Source organism: Colius striatus, chromosome Z, assembly GCF_028858725.1.
Source record: "Colius striatus isolate bColStr4 chromosome Z, bColStr4.1.hap1, whole genome shotgun sequence".
NCBI lineage: Eukaryota > Metazoa > Chordata > Aves > Coliiformes > Coliidae > Colius > Colius striatus.
In genome coordinates, this window is record NC_084790.1 from 39,568,875 (window position 1) to 39,586,107 (window position 17,233).

General features: G+C 35.9%; 1 protein-coding gene across 1 annotated transcript; it reads left to right on the forward strand.

Moving 5' to 3' along the window:
- Nucleotides 1-1,647: 1,647 nt before the first annotated feature.
- On the forward strand, nucleotides 1,648-17,232 carry CCDC152 (coiled-coil domain containing 152). The gene is made up of 8 exons (XM_062019007.1): nucleotides 1,648-1,734; nucleotides 2,687-2,792; nucleotides 11,232-11,300; nucleotides 12,618-12,682; nucleotides 14,628-14,730; nucleotides 15,437-15,564; nucleotides 16,476-16,562; nucleotides 17,066-17,232. Exons 1-8 carry the CDS (start codon nucleotides 1,648-1,650, stop codon nucleotides 17,186-17,188), a joined length of 768 nt encoding a protein of 255 aa, XP_061874991.1. The 3' UTR covers nucleotides 17,189-17,232.
- The last annotated feature ends 1 nt before the right edge of the window (nucleotide 17,233 follows it).

Sequence of the window (17,233 nt, forward strand, 5' to 3'; positions counted from 1 at the left end):
AAAAATGATGAGACTATTTGAAGTTCCTGTTGAACAGTTAATATGTTCAATTAGGATATGCAGTTAAAAGCTAGTACCTGCTCACTTTATTTTCTTTACAAATGCAGGTTTCACTGTTGTATGATGCAAAAATGAAACTTAAATTCCAAAATAGGCTCATCAGCTAAGATTTTTTTTTTTTTAAATAGAGCATGGGCAGCACAGGGTTAAAGAGAGATTAAATAAAGGTGTCCATTTTATGACAGTCAATACATTTAAAATCTTTACTTTTCCCCATACTGAAATATAGTTCAAAACAGGTGGGAGACTAACAAGAGTGCCTTTGAAAGACATAACATACATAATTACATAGAAATAGTGAGTTTTCCTACTGGTAAAATACAATGTTAATAATACCTATTATTTTTAATTTACTGTTTCAATTCAGCAGGAGTTTTATTCCCAGCGGCACTGGGCCTAATGCTGCCGAGTGCTTAGCACATCCTGTCTTCTGAGAAAACAAATGATGCTATGGAATAGGGAAACACAAACAAAAGAGTATACAACATGGCAGCTCCCTCTGATCCGAGCTTCAGTCCAAATTTAGTGGGTAGAACACGCTTTTAAGAGTGTGATGGAAAGAAACAGTGATTGATAAACTGACAAGATGCTGCTCATGATAAGGACTGAAAAGATCAGGGTTTGATTTTTCATAGTGTACATTTAGGTTATCACCTAATAGATTATTACCATATGTAATTGTTTTACAAAATTTTATGTCCTGGATAAATATTTTAAACTCCATTTTAACAAATCATTACATTGTAATAACAGAAGTCATTAAGTTTGTTAACTTAGTTTAAAACAATCACTAATACAACTTAGAATCATGGATTCTTTAGTGTTAGGTATATTCTTAAAACTGTAGATTTAAAAAAGAAAAACTTCATCAGCTTTACCTAATGAATTAGTTTTAATCCTCTGAGAAGACAGTGGATGCAGGAGAAAAAGTATTAAATACACAGACACGCAATTCTTATGAACAAATGGTTCATAAGAAAACGTGAAAGTAACCTGAAGTCTGGCTAGGTAAGTGCTAGAACATCTATGCAGATTAAAAGTTTAAAAGGTCTAGTTCCTGCTTTAATGCGTCCCTGGTTAAAACTCATTTACTTAAATAACATTTGATAAGCTAATCAAACTTAATATAATCTGCTGGCTCTAAAATACAGTAGAGAATGAGTAATTGTTTCAATTGATTGCATTTCTTACTCTTCAAAGTGAGGTCAGGAAAACCAGTCTATTTTAACACGTATCTAAAGAATCCTATGTGCAGACCACTAATATATTTAGATAAAATTGCATCATTGTGTCTATAAAAGTGTATTCAGGATTATTTCTTAATGGAAAAAAAAAATCTAAATTCATCTGTCATGTAACAGTTTGTTAGATTTGCTTGGGCTTTCTGATATTCATTATTTCCTAGAAATGGAAGATCTTAACATTGGTTGAAGCTTAGCTTGACATGCCAAAAATAGGGGTTTTTTTTAAATTGTTTTTAAAAAGAAGCATTCTTTATTTGGCTTACATTTGTGCATGTGAAATCTTTTGAAATATATTAATCCATTTTTTTATATATATATACTGGATTACATGGTCCAGAAATAAATGAGTCACAGCCCTGAAGAGACCATGAAGAAAACCAGCATGGTAAACCTTGATAAACTTTTAGGTAACTTCTCGGACATAGAAAAGGTAAGTGAAAATGGTAAAAAAAAATGTAGAAACTACTATCACTATATAGTATTTTGTGACATTGTAATAAGTTTTTCAAGTGAAAATTTAAGTACTGTCAGCTTGTATTACATGCCTTGTTATACAAACTTTGTAATGTGTTTTGTATTGATTGTATCTTGGAGAGTAACGAGTGACTTCTCTTGAGTCTGAGACTTTCTGGCCTCTGAGTGCTGGAATTGTAATGGTGTGGAGGCCAATTTTGGCTTCTCTGGAAAAGCATCAAAGTATCCCTTAGTATCAGAAGCTGTTAGCCCAGTTGCTGAACTGTCCTTTCAGAAATTATTCCTTATTCAAGAAAAATGTCATTGCTGTAGCAAGAGCATCTGTTTTTATATTCAATATGCATTGAGCTCTCTTTATTTCATGTTTATGTGAGTCCTTAAAAGATAGATCTGCTTAGGAAAATCAGCCCTGTAATTCTTGTTACACCTATCATGGCCATCTCTCAGGTGGTTTCCTGAACAGTAAATCCATACTAGAGATAACATAAAAGGGGCACCTGAAGTAAATATAGTATGTCTCATGGAAAAAACATAATATATCAGTTCCTATTTACACTCCATACTTACACTGGTGCTCAGTGGGGGCATTGACAGGCTCATGTGGAAAGCACTAGAAAAAACCTTGCTGAAATTGATCCAGACTCTGGATTACAGGGTTGAGAAGAAATGAGTTTATAACTAGTGATGTAAACTGGCATTCTTAGTCCTGTGGGGTAGACTCCTCATAACATAAACTCTCAAGTCTGGCATTGTTCTTCTCTATAGCTGAATTTCCAGAATGGCAGATAATACAGGTTTGTGACTGGCATGTTGAGAAATTGTTAAATTTGACATGATTTCAAAACTCAATAATTAAAGCTTAAATAAAAAACATGTTAATACAGTTTAACCTTTTTCCAATTTTCTAGAAGATATCAGAAGTTAATGAAGCAAATAACCTACTGGTTCTTCAGCTGGAAAAATGTAACAGGTTGTTAACATTAAGCCAATCAAAGGAGGAATCAGTAAGAGAAGGCAAGTTCCTTTTTAAAAAACGTATATAGTTTTTGCGTATATTCAGGAAGATATGGCAAATATTTTCTTTATTTTCAGTCATACAAAACGCAAAAATAAAATAGGAAGGATCTAAGACACTCTGTGAAAAATAGTGATGCTTCATCTTGACACATGTAATGGAACCCATGTGATTTGCATAAACCAGGGAACTTTAATCAACAAACATAATCTTGAGAACTGCACTAAAGTAACTGTCTTCCAGTTGATCTTGAAGTATAACCACTTTGACTTTTGAGGGCATGTAGTACCTATGAAAGAAAACGTTCCTTTTGGATTTTCTTTGGGTTTTTCCTCTTTCCTATTGTGGTTTGATTATATTATCTCCTTTTCCAAGGAAACAATGTGTTGGCAGGGAAAGAGGGAGAGGATCAAATAAGCTTGTGTCATGGTTTGACATGACAGCCTTTTCTGGTATAGGGGAAGGGGCTGTAAAGATGGCTCCTGTAAGAAGTTGCTCACAACTCTCCCCAGCTCTGAGCCAGACCCACTTCTGGGGCTGAGCTAACTAGATGCCTCCACGATCACTTTTTAAGAAGAAGCTGGAAGAGCAGGTTTTCTTCCTCCATCTTCTTCCTTCTTCTGCCCCTTCTTCTTCTTCTGGCTGGTGGTGGTGCAAGGAGTAGGAACAGTGAGAGAAACAACCATGCAGACTCCAAGGTCAGTGACGAAAGAGAGGAGGAGATGTGCTGGAGCAGAGACTCCCCTGTATTCTATGGAGAGAACTGGTGAGGCTGGGATTTATTTTCATTTCTTTAAGGATCCCGCATCAGCGGTTGAGACTCATTTTGATAATGAGCCCGTATCAGGGGCAGAGACTCATTTTGCTAAAGCTAGCCCCAAACCAGGGGCAGTGATTCACTTCATTAAAGGCCCCGAGCCAGGGACAGTGACTATGGCTAGAGGAGGCTGTGTCCCGTGGGGAGTACCCTGTATCGGCAGAGGCCGCAGCTGTTGGGAACAACCCACACCAGAGAAGTTTGTTCAGGACTGTGTCCGGGGGGGAGGAACCCCGTGTTGGAGCAGGGGAAGAATGCCAGGAGTCATCCTCATCTGAGAAGAGAGAAGCAGCAGAGCCCATCTGTGAGAGACTGACCACATTCCCCATTCCCTGCCCCTCTGAGCCGTTGAGCGGGGAGGAGGTAGAGATATCAGGAGCAGTGAGCTGGGCCCGGGAAGAAAGGAGGGATGGGGGAGGGAGATCTTAAAGTGCTGGTTGTTAATTTTCTCATCATCCTACTCTCTTTTTACTTTTATTTCATTCTGTTTCCTGTAGAATAAACTTTCCTACTTTCCTCTCTAAGTCGAGTACTGGAGTCTGTTTTGCCCAGAACTGTAATTGGCAGCGAGCCCTCCCTGCCCTTGTCTCAATCCACAACAACCTTGCTTATCTCCCATTTTGCTTAACTCCCATTTTGCTAGGGCCTCTGCCATCCTAATGAGGGTGGGGGTGAATGGGGGCACCGAGCGAGAGACTGTCATGGTGCTGCTGTGCTAGCTGGGCCAAACCACGACAGCCGTGGTACACCTTGTGATGTTATTGTGCCCAAATGTTTACCTTTTCCATTCAGACAGACCTCTTGCCACAGTTCACAAAGACAGCATTTTTAAGCAAACATCAGAGGTTTTACATAAAAGTGCTAGCCTGTGATTTGTGTTAATCTGTAAGCAGCTCTGATGTCTGTGTAGCACAACAGGACAAAGATTTGAGTAAAGTAAGGTCAGCATTGACATTGTCATACCTTTGCTGAGCTGTTCAATTGGTATCAATGTGACAAATTGGTTCACCTCATCACCAGAAAAGTTTTGTGCAAACAGAAATGAGCCACATGCATTCCTGAATGCATATTTTTCTGCCATCTGAAATGTGAAACCGGTGGGACTGTTGTTTCCAGAGGACATAAAGAAGTATGTTTCTTAGTTTCTTGTGTTGTTTTGGTTCTGGTAGAGTCCAATATGGAATACATTTTCCCAGTACCATGCTGATTGGTATTTGAAAGTTTTAGCATTCCTCTTTGAATTTTTCTTGCTTAAAGTAATTCTGTAAGGACCTTTGATATCGGTGGAATCTGTGTCTTGCTCTGCCTATGCATTTGTCTAACTTCTTGAGGACTGAAAAGCTGTCCAGGGTGACTATACTTTTTGCCTGTATAAACTCTAAAGAGGACAAATTAAACAAATGTGACCGTACATTTTGTGTTTATAATGTCACCGTCAAGGTTTTATCTCAGTGACATTTCCAAATCTGTTATAAAGTGTAAAGAATAGTATATAATCCTTCAAGGTTTAGTTCAGTTAAGCTGATATAACTGTTGTAAGTTTATTCCATAGGCTATACTTTCATTACTGTCAGCTTTAATGTGATCAGTTTTGGCCATATTTCTTTTATTTTGTGTAGCTGATGTCATTAAGGTGCTAAATAGTTATGAGTGGTAATAATAGTTTATCTTAAGAAGATTCAAACTGTTCAATGAAAGCTAAATAATGAAATGACATTTACTATTTTGCAGGTGGGCATTTTAAGCCTCTACATCTTAATTAAAAATTTGCTGAATGAAGAATGAATTAAAGAGAAAACTATTAAATTAAGATTAAAAAAAAAAAAAACAGAGACGGATATTTGAAAATAGAATGAATATCTAGTACTTAGCGTAGATTTGTGGCTTCTTCTTCTGTAGTTTGTAGAGCTGCTGAAAGGTGCATCTCTTTGTAGAACTTTGGTCTCTGACAAATCAACTGGCTTAAAGTTATGAAACAGGAATAAATGTGGCTTCATGCTGGAGTGAGATTACCAGTTGATTTCACTTACATCTTCACTGGAACTTAAATGGTTTAGCATAATCAGAAATTAATTGGAAGAGATATTGAGTGAAGTTTGCTAATGATGCTAATCTATTCAGTTAAAAGAAGGATCTCATGATGCAGGATAAGTGATAAAACGGGGAGATGAAAAACAATAGCAGTGCATATGGAATCATTTAATATAAACAGTGGTTGGCCCTAGTTGGCTACTTCGCAGAAAAGAGATCTTGGTGTCCTGGACCCTTCTCAGAAAATTTTGGTGGTTAAAGAGGCAAACAGAGTGATAGACATGAATGTGGAAGAAACAGAGAAACAAACATCATGTCCATGTCAAGTCAGTGATTTTCATGTAATTTCCAGTTCCCACATTTCAAAACTGGGCATACCAGAATTAGTAAAGATATCAAAGAAGGTGGCAAAGTTTGGTGTTGTCAGGGAGAAGCAAGGAACAGGAAATCGGGAACCAGTCATGTAACAGGGCCCATAGAAGTAGGGGGTTTCACTTGCCCTCACTGTACCCATGCAGAGCTGACCTAGTGAGGGCTGCTGTGATCAGCCAAAAGTCCACGTTACCAAACAAGCATGTAACCGTGGAGCGTGTTCAAGGTGAAGACAGAAGACTCAGTCGGGGTATGGTTTGGAAGCAGTAACAAGGGCTAAACATGATCTAGTGATCACTAACAGGTCTCTAGTGATGAGGTAGGTCTGAAATCAAGGCACTCCCTATGTCATGACCAGGGTCTGGATCTACATGTATGTGGCTGCAATACAGCTGCAGCATAGCTCAAGGTAGGCCAGGAGCAAAAGCCTCACAGAAAAGCAGCTCCCAAGGGAAGGAGGGACAGTTATTTCTGAGTCTTCTTCCAGCTTTCTTACAGCAGCTTTATTCAGGGTTTTTTCTAAGTTGACCTTGAGCCCAGTCAGGCACCCAGGAGGCAGGTAGGAGAGAATACACTTGAGACCCTCACAGTTTTGGTCACAATTTTGCAACACCTGGAGAAAGATTTAAGTTGACTGGAAATTTATTTTAAAGACAAAGAAGAGAGCTGATGTGACTCATAGCTATAAAATTATGAATGACATTGAAAAAGTGGCTAGGGAGTGAATATTCACTGCTTAATGTAATTAAAAAAATAGATGTAAATGAAACTTGTTGATTGATTTTTAAACAAACAAAAGGAGGAGCTCTTCCATGTATTACAAAATAAAGTTGTTAAATTAATTTCACAGAAGCTTGTGGATAACAGAAGTATAAATTAGCCCAAAAAGTTTAGAAAAATTCATGTAACAAAATGTAACAAATTTGTCACACTCAGGTCTCCCTTTTCTGTTTTGGAAACTGAGAGGAAATACTAAAGGTAGTGTTTATCCAGCATTTTTTCTTCTTTTCTGCAGTACCTTCTACTGAGTATTGTGAAATGGGATAGTGAACTGGATGGAACTTTGGTCTGACTCAGTGGAGTAATTTGTTTCTCTATTAAGTATAAAAGAGAATGCAGGGCAGTCATTCCAAAACAGATCAAGAGGCTTCATTATTGACAAAAACAGAAAGGAGGGAGCTTATGGAAAATAAATTTTAAAATGGAAAGGTAAACAAACAATAAATTATTCTTACTGTAAAATCCATGGGATAAAATACAGCAGAGAAAGTGAAGGAAGCAGTGCAGGAAGTGAGAGCAGGTGGGATGACTGCAGCAAGGGTGCTGGAAGTATAAGGGGCTCAAAACAAATGAACATCAGAAGAGGGATCTGAGCTTTCTAAATAGCAATGCCTCACTTCAGTAAGAGATTTGAAGAGATAGTAAGGCTGATATAACCGAAGATTACAACCTCTGGAGCTGTTTTGAAACACATGATGGAAAAAAAAAAAAAATGCATGGCAGAAGTCCAAGTAAAACTACCAGAGCAACTGTCAGGAAAAAACAAATCTCAGTAGTATTGAAGTCGTAATACTTGTACAAATTAGTACAGGCAGAATTGTTGGAGGACTATTTTGGCCAATAAATAAGAGAGATTGCAGAGCTCTTAGTAGCAGTAATGAAAAAAAATGAAAAGGGGAAACTTGGAACAATGTGGTACATCCAAGAGGTGGTTCTGAGAGATATTTAATGTAAAGAAGGTAAATGGCAGATGCCATAGGGATAGAATGTATTTAGAAATTAAGACAGTTGCCATTGTACTTCTGTTAGGTTTGTGTGCTTATCAATAAGGTAAACAAGTAAAATGATGTGGAGTGCTTATATGTTTATTGTATGTTTGAATTGTATGCATTAATGGTGATCAGAAAGCAAAGTTTCACAAAACATGTGGGACAGTAAATTGCCATAATCTGCAGTGGACGTTGTTGGAGGAACTTTCAGGTAAATAGTTAACGTATTACTGGAGATCAGCAGTGACTGTCAGTGATTGTAACACTGACAGTATTTCATAAGGGCATTATTTCAGTATTTCAGAAGGGCAGAAAGTGTAGTGATTATAAGTTCTAGTAAGTATATAATGTTTCTAAAGTATTTTGATTTTTATTTTTTAAATGGATAGAAATGGTCTTTGCACCATTACCAAATTCCTCTGTAACATTGTCCCTTCAGAAGGGGCAATAACATACTGTGTATTCAGAATCAGAGCACTAAAAGTGTTGTGTCTAATAGTTCCATTTCTTTGCAAAATGTTTTTGAAAGTCAAAGCACTGTGGGATTAAAAAACCCCACCCTTTATTATTATGGAGATATCCTGTGCAGAACTGGAGAAGATACAAAGGACCAAATGTAGCACTGATACTTCCTTTCATACTCTGGCAACAGTTATCCTAATTCTAGTTGTGAGAATTGCTTTTATGCAGTGACATTGCCAACTATATCTTGGAAAAAAGAGATTTCTCCTGGCCCTATGTCCCAAGCTGTTTGCCAAAACCCAGCTCAGCCACATTTCCTGAACATATCAGCTGAAGAGTTGGTACAAAGGAAATCAAAATTGCTGAATGTGGACAGCAGCATCAATTTCTTGATCAATAGGTTCATCACACAGTTTTAATGTATGCGCATTCTCAAGCTGAAGAACATCTTCAAGTTCATCCTATTACAAATTTACCACAAAAGCCAATGAATTTACAAGACAGGTAAACAACTCAGCCTTAGAATGTAAAGCTTAGCAGTTGACCTTAGAGCAATTCACAGAAAATCTAAGGAAAAAAAAAAATGAGACTGGTTCACATATGGTTCCAAATAAATGTGCTGCAAAAGAGAAGAGAGGAAGAGCACTGTGGAAGGAAAGGCTGTTGTTTCACCTACCCTAGTTTGTGACTGCTAGTTGGGGTGGAGGAAATGAAATTTTTTCCTAGCTAAGAACCCTTTGTTAGTATGAGAATCAGAAATGGGAATAGCATTTCATACCCCAAGAAGTCTCCAACAAGTGGGAATCTGAGGGCTACTTGATATCCTTAATTGCCTAAAATAAGATTGAGAATTCTCAGGGAAATGCAGGGGAAGAAAGAAAATTCATAAAACTCAAAGGAGAATTAGACACTTGAACCAAAGATAAAGTGGGAAACAATGAGTAACTGGACTCATACATGTTGTGAATGACCATAAATGAACTTTGTTTTGTCTTAATATGTCTTGATATGATCTTTGCTAAACCAAGTTGAGATTTGGGACCACAGTTTTTGTTTAGTGTAAGTCATTGCAGATTGCCTTAAAACAGTCGTAAGATTGTCTTTAGTCTGACATTCTTGTTTTCTGCTCCTAAATCTTTTCTATGATGACTAGGCAGACTCCTGTGGTACGGACTGCAATTCTGAACTAAAATTGTCTGTATTATTGGAAAAGAAAGCAATTCTTGTCTATGAAACACTTAAGGTGGCTCTATTTAGCATCTTCAGCATTTCCTATTTGTTGACTTATGTTACAAAGGGGTTAAAGGAAAAAGTGATTGATGTAAGTGTCCTGTTAAAAAAGCCAATACCTTCAAATATAAATGCACATGAAACTGCATTTATAACAACTGCAATGAATTAACAGATAGTAAACACAGAAAAGAGCAGTTAAGTTGTTCGGTCTTTCTGCTTTAGGGAATATTCTTTACAGGGAAGGAAACACACAGAATCCATATCAGATGCTATGCCAGTGATCCTCAAAGTTGCAAGCATTTAGCAAAGTTTTGTTTTTTCTTCCTTAGTATAAGCAAGCTAAATTTATGGGTTCCCAGTATTTTTTTCCAGTTCCAACTGCAATTGCATAAGGGATTTTCTGGGATACATCCTTTAAAGATAAAGATATGCCGGTATTCTTGGGACTGGACAAGACAGCGGGAAGCACTTAAATAGCTGTGATTCTTTTTAAGTCTAGCTGTTGTCTTATTGTTTACTCAAATGCAGAGATGTCTTTCCAATTTTGCATCCATTACAAGCATTTGGGTTCATTTCCAGGCATTCCCAAATGGGAGAAAATTTCTAGTAGTACTAGTTGGTACAAATGGGCATGATTACCTAGAACTTTTGACCTGGAGTAGGATTTCTCCACAAATAGATTTGATCCAGTAGAGAAACTGAGGGCAGGCAGCATTTCTGTGCTGTTCGCACTCCCTCTACTGTTGTTTTTGAAAGCATGGAATGGGAGGATAACAGGCTAGCATACTCAGCTGCACGAAAAGCAGACTTGATGAAAGAATAGACTAAAGGTCAAAAATACTGAGTGGAAAAACGAATCTCAGAGCTGGGATCTTAATTCATCTTCCTGACTCCATTATGTATAATGTTGTCTTTAGTTACATGATCTACAGTTTTTAACAGAGATAGTAACTGTTATTTAGAATGCTTTATCTGTTGTAGAAATTAAAGCCATGTAAGAAATGCAATCATAATATGGAAATAGAAAGGTTTTAAGAGTAAGCAACTTCAGTTTTAGTGTCCCCAGCCTTCTCGGTTATTGAATGCTTTATAACTTTACTGATAATGTTGCAAGGAACTTAAGAGATAAAAATACTATTTAATGAAAACCAGATGTTATATTACAAACAACCTGTGTGATGTTCAAATACTAAAAATTATTAAATACAAATATGTCAACTGATAAAAAGTCGCATCTATCTATATAAACACACATAATTATTTTGTTTAAAACAAGATAACAGGGATATAGTAGCATATTCAAAATCTCTCCAAGTTTATTTTGAGCCACAAGATAATGTTATTATGCATGAAATTAGAGGTGAGAGCCTGCAGTGAGTGGATACTCTTGGTCTTGTTAAAAAGAATCTTGGCAAAAGTTCTATCAGTAATTATTTACATTGAATTGCTGGAATACTGATACAGAAATTTGCTGTTATAGGCCAGAAAACAATAGTATCTTTCTTTTCTGGTTAGAAAAAAAAAGTAGTAGTTTTATGAAATTGTTCATATTTTTAATAAAATTGTTTATAATCTCATCAAAGTAAAATATAAAATTAAGCAGTAACCGTTTAATAATAGTCTGAGTTATTTCTATAGTCAGTAACACTATATTTGAGATGATTATTAAATACTTGAGAAAGTTTATAAACAAAATGTTAAAGTAAAATTGTGAAGAAAATATTTTTAAATGCTGAATTTTTTATTTGTTTTAGAATGTACAGCTCTACAGAATGTGATAAAGGGTCTAACACAAACTATTGAAAACCAGTGTAATGTGAAAGGTAAAAGCAAAAGTGTTCTTAACATGTATTGTGCAGTAATTTAGAATGAGCAGGCATTTAATGTTTTTGTTTATATTTACTGCATTTTTCACAGAGATAAACTGTCAGCCAAATAGAAAAGGGAAAATAAAAAGTATCAAATATAAATCTTGTGCAGATTTTGGTGCTCTATATACTTATCTAACGTCTATTGCTATTATTTTACTTAGAATCCATATGTAAAAAAGGTTCTGCCTCAGTGAGTTTGTTTTAATCAATGCCTGGCTTTTAAGTTTATTTCAGCACAGGCAATTTTACGAAGAGTGAGAAAGCGTCATTCCACTGTTAGGATGTAATCTATTAGAACATTTATGCATAGTTTTTATCACTTTGTTAAACCAAAGAGTCTTAATCCTCAGTGTAATATTACTAAAGTCTAACTATTTTCCGTATATACTTGACAATTACTCATTCCTATTTAAAAATATGATATGGCAGGTATCTATATATTTTATACTACAGTTTAGCTGTACACAATGTTGTTAATTTTATACCCATCATTTGTACAAGGCATATCAGAATAAATATTAATCAACTCGTAAAAACTGAAAGTATATAGTTGCTTTTAATATTCCACATGACTCTTAATTAAAAAAAGAAAAACATATCTGCTTTTTCTAAATTTGTTTTTGATACACTACTTTCTAGTTTTTTGGAAACAAGCATTTTAAAAGCTGCATCTTCCAATTTGAAACTGTTGTAGCTGTGATAATAATATTTTCTTTTTTGAACCAAAGAACTTTTCATCTAGATTTTTTTTTATTGCATCCATTATCAGATGGCTGAAGACAGTTCAAAGTAGTAATTCCAGGCAAATATTATAATAAAACTATGAATTTTCTTGATAAGTCATAGAATCATAGAATCATAGAAGGGTAGGGTTTGGAAAGGACCGTTAGAGATGATCTAGTCCAACCCGCCTGCAGAAGCAGGTCCACCTACATCAGGTCACACAGGAACGTGCCCAGGCAGGTCTTGAAGACCTCCAAGGAAGGAGACTCCACAACACCTCTGGGCAGCCTGTGCCAGGGCTCCCTCACAATAAAATAATTTTTTCTTATGTTTAAATGGAACTCTTTATGTTCCAGCTTCATCCCATTACCCCATGTCCTGTCAAGACTGAGAGAATAATGTAGTTCTATAGATTGTTTTTATGTCTAGAAAAAAGTATTTTAAAGTTAAGACAAGTCAAAAAAATAATTTCCTTATCTGTTTTCATGCTAATAATACTGTCAAAATCTACTTTTTAGTGTATTACATAATTTCTTGTTTATGTAGATGAAAATGAGAGACTGAAGGGTACCATTCACATCTTGGAAGAAAAACTAAAGGCTTGTGTACAGGTACGTCACAAGTGATAATGGTTTAGGTAGAAGAATAGTAACATTATATATATATATATAGTAGCAGTTCATGTATCTTTATATGCTTGTTTTCGCTACCAATACCATTATTTTTGCAGTCTTCCTCATGTTTAGCTTGTGTAAAACAAAGTCAGTCTCATCACAGTATCAGTATGAGGATGTGTTTAGAGGAACGAAGAGGTCAAAACTAAGTGATGAGAACTCTAGTTTAGTCTAAAATGCACTTATCTTTTTTATCTTTATTTAGCTTTCAATGTAACTTTGCATTCCAAAACCTAACTGTGCATTAAGCTACATTTATGTGTAGAAATAAGATTTTTGTATTCACAATGCTTGCTGTACTGCCAGAGAATCAATAACTGTGTGAATTTTACCTATAGGTGTTTTTTGGGTGTAAATGCTACAGAGATAATAAGTCTCTACTTTTTATCTGTGTCTCATAATAAATTCCATTTACCATCTCTCTGTTTTTTATCTATGCCACTCCATGCAGGGATACTCACAGGCTGTGTTAGTTCTCTGTGCCAAGATTGTAGATCTGTTACCTGTATGGGATTGGGAATTGCATTGCTGATTTTCTTTGCCTGTGTTTGTAGTAACTATGAATGAAAATTAAATTTATATAGTAATAGAGCTGTTATATTGAAAGTTTGAGGACAATATAAGAAATGCCTTCTCAAAGATAAGAAAGAACTATGTCGAGTTCTGGGCTCCTCAGCTGAAGAGGGACAGAGAACTTCTGGAGAGAGTCCAGCAGAGGGCCACCAAGATGATCAGGGGACTGGAACATCTTTCCTGTGAGGAAAGGCTGTGGGAACTGGGGCTGTTTAGTCTAGAAAAGAGGAGACTGAGGGAGGATCTTGTTAATGTTTACAAATATCTAAATGGTGGGTGTCAGGAGGTTGGGGCATCCCTTTTTTTGATGGTGTCTAGTGACAGGACAAGGAGTAATGGGATGAACCTGGAATACAAAAAGTTCCATTTAAACTTAAGAAAAAACTGTGTCACTGTGGGGGTGAGGGAGCCCGGCCACAGGCTGCCCAGAGAGGTTGTGGAGTCTCCTTCCTTGGAGATCTTCAAGACCCACCTGGACATGTTCCTATGCAACCTGATCTAGGTGAACCTGCTTCTGCAGGGGGGTTGGACTAGATGATCTCTAAAGGGCCCTTCCAACCCCTACCATTCTGTGATTCCATACATTGTAATACATACGTATGGGCATGGTGGATCATCTTAGTGTTATGCTGAAGGTGCTTACTTGACTACATCCACATATAACCACCAATCAGTAACTGCCTTTGTGAGCGTCTCTGAGCTTTCCTCGGGCAAGTAGCTACCTACCTGGGCAGAAGGCTCTGACAAGCTTTGGACGAAGCACCTCTACATTGGCTGCTCCAGACATTTCCTTGATAGTTCAGGAGTAGCTATTGGAGCAACTTAAAACAGGCATGCTCAAACTCTTCACTTGAGTATCAGTGACATCAGCATCACTACTGCGGATATCACTGATGTTTCTGCTGCAGCCAGTATGAAGTTGTGAAATCTTTGGTATAAGCAATATTAACAAAATTCATACTTTAAATATAATTTTTGTTATACAATCTTACAGTCAAAAAATCCACAAAACTGTAGTCATTTAACTAACTGCAGCACTGTGTCAGATTCTCGATTGTGGAAAGGTATATTGCCTCTCCATTTGCCTGTTCTCCTAATAACTACCACCTCTAATTTTATATTAACAATGAAACCCACTCCGTTTTCCATCTGTGGAGTTCAGCTAGATTTTGTAAGAAGTAATTGGGCATTTTGAATTTACTCAATCAAGGATAAAACAAGTACTGAATTATGGAGTACTGTACATTTTTACATGACTGTTGTGCTTTGCACAAGCTCAGGATTTTTATGGAACTTTTTACATTTACAGGAACGTAAAGATCAGATTGAGAAACTTATGATAGAAATTAAAAACAAAGAGGAAGACCACAAATTAGAAATAACACAGTTGAACTGTGATATGAGAAAAAAATGTAAGTTCTCTGAAGACTGAATGCTATATTATGTATTAAACCATGTTGTAACCTGTAGAAGCTGTACTTCATCTAGGATAAGTACAAGTTCCACTTCTGAGTGGAAATATATGAAAACTAGAAGTTGACAGTATTTATCTGAATTTTATCTTTACTCAAGACAGTAGACAGTGGCAATGAGGCAATAGTACAGCAATTCATGATAAAAAGAAATTGATAAATATGTAGAACAGACACCAGGAATCCAGATCTAAAATCCTGAAGGAATGAAATTTTGGGTTAAGTGTTGACTGGAAAATGCCTTTGAACTATAAGCTAGGCTGCTGTTAGAGCAGGAGAGTAGGTTATTATTTTCATTTAAAAAATTAATACTGCAGTGAGAAAAAAAAGCCCTGATTTCATTATTAATTTTTTTTCATTACTGGCATAGCCTTGAGGAGTAGGATTTTTTGATCATTGACTTAGCCAATAACCCCCAGACAAACTCTTTGTAATATGTGATGTTTCTTTGAAGAGACTCCATCTCACTGAGATAGGACAAAGTGGTTTTCACATAGTTTTATACTGTTTTTTGCTTGAATTAAGTTGTTTTCCTATGAAATATTGATCTGCTGTTAAAGAATTTTTTAGTATTTGGGAAATTATGGGGTTTTTTTCATCTCAACATCTTCTGTAATCATCGTAAATGGTGTTGCTGTGTTACTAGTTGAAGCAAAAGAAGTGGAATATAGAGAACAGCAAGAGAGAAAAGAACTGGAAATATTAGAGCTAACTAGGCAGATGAAAATTCAAAATGAAGAGAAGCAGAATGAAATAATTAAGCTGCAAATAGAGGTATGCATTACAAAGCTGAGTTAAAGATTGGTTGGTCATTGGATAAACTTAGACAAGACTGTGTAGTGGAAAATATTAATTAGTACTTAATAAAGTAATACGATGGAATCTAAGAAACTTAAAAATCAGTTGCCTTTACAAAGATCAGTGGCATGTGCTCCTTTCCATAATGGTAGCCGAATTGCTTCTGCTCTGGAATTCTGCCTACTGTATAGGGAGACTGAAGTTTTTTCTTGCTTTAAATTATTTTTTAAATTTTGCCTGTTTTTAAGATAGTAAAAAAAAAAAAAAAAAAAACTTATTTATATTGTTTTGAATGTCTGAGTGCTGGGAAGATACGTGGTTTTTACAAACTTCCAAGAGCTTAAAGACTTTTAATCCTGTGGAAATTTGAGTCACACAATTAAACATGTATCTTATGGCTCAGATTTTAAGCCATTCTTGTTACAGAAACAACTAAGAGAGTATTTCAAACTTTTCACATATCAAAAAAGAAGTAAGGTGTGAAAGTGTTCAAGGTGAGTCATCTTTGGAATGTGAGGGAAGAATGATGTTTCAGAGGTTTTTAGCATCCTCCGAGTTTTTTCCTGCAGGTATGCAGCTGTGGAGCTATTAAAATGTTTTTAGTAGTCATCTTGTTTGTCTAAAAGATTTTTGTTTATCATATTTGTACTATTTACTTTTTGTAGTATTTTGAGGCATTTTTTAAAGAAACATAGCTGGTAGTTACATTATTTTTAAAATAAACTGAAGTAAATTCACTGATCTAGCATTAAATAGGATAGAAGCTTGCTGTTAACTACTTTCAGGTGCAAGATGATTTTTTTTAAAAAAAGTTAAAATTGTATTATTTAACATACTTTTTTTTTCCTTTTGGTGCCTAAAGTTTTGTCTTTTCCTGATTCTTCCAGTTCAATGCTAAATTAACACGAGTTCAGAATAAAACAACAAAATCATTTTCAGATACTTCTGTCTTGCCACAAAGTATCTATCGAAGGGTATGTAGCCTGTTGTCTGCAGACAGTAAATCCTGTTCCAGCCTGTTTGAAATGGTTCCTTGTTTAGGGTGGGTTTACTGCAACAAAACTTTAGGGGTTGGGAGGAGTGAGTTTAATGCCTTATGGTTCCATCTTACTGTCCCACACATCTCTGCTACCTCTAGACAATTTCATGTCTTTCTGAATCAATGTTGATACAGCTGGTGATGAACAACAAAAGCCCACATGTGAAGTAATTTTAGTATAGAATTGTTAACTTGGGAACTCAAAATAGAACTGGTATAAATGCAACATTATGTATATGCATTATTGTTGTTTTTGTAGGCTTGGAACTTAGGGATGTCACAAACAGCCTTCTAAGGAACTCATACTTGTAATTTTGTGATAGAAAATACTGAGAAAAATATTCTTACTGGAATATTTCTCATCAGTAATAGCATATTGTATTGTTATATAATTGTCAGTGATGTTTAAAAATTAAGCCTCTACTTGCATTTTTGCAGAAGCTGCAGCATCTCCAGGAGGAGAAAAACAAAGAAATTGAAATTCTTCGAAACACCATAAGAGACTTAGAGCAAAGTCTTAATAAAGGCCAAGACCTGCACTTCAAACGAAGGCGATTTTGAGTGAATGATACTAAGTATTTTAGTGGTGTATACAAAGAGAAATAG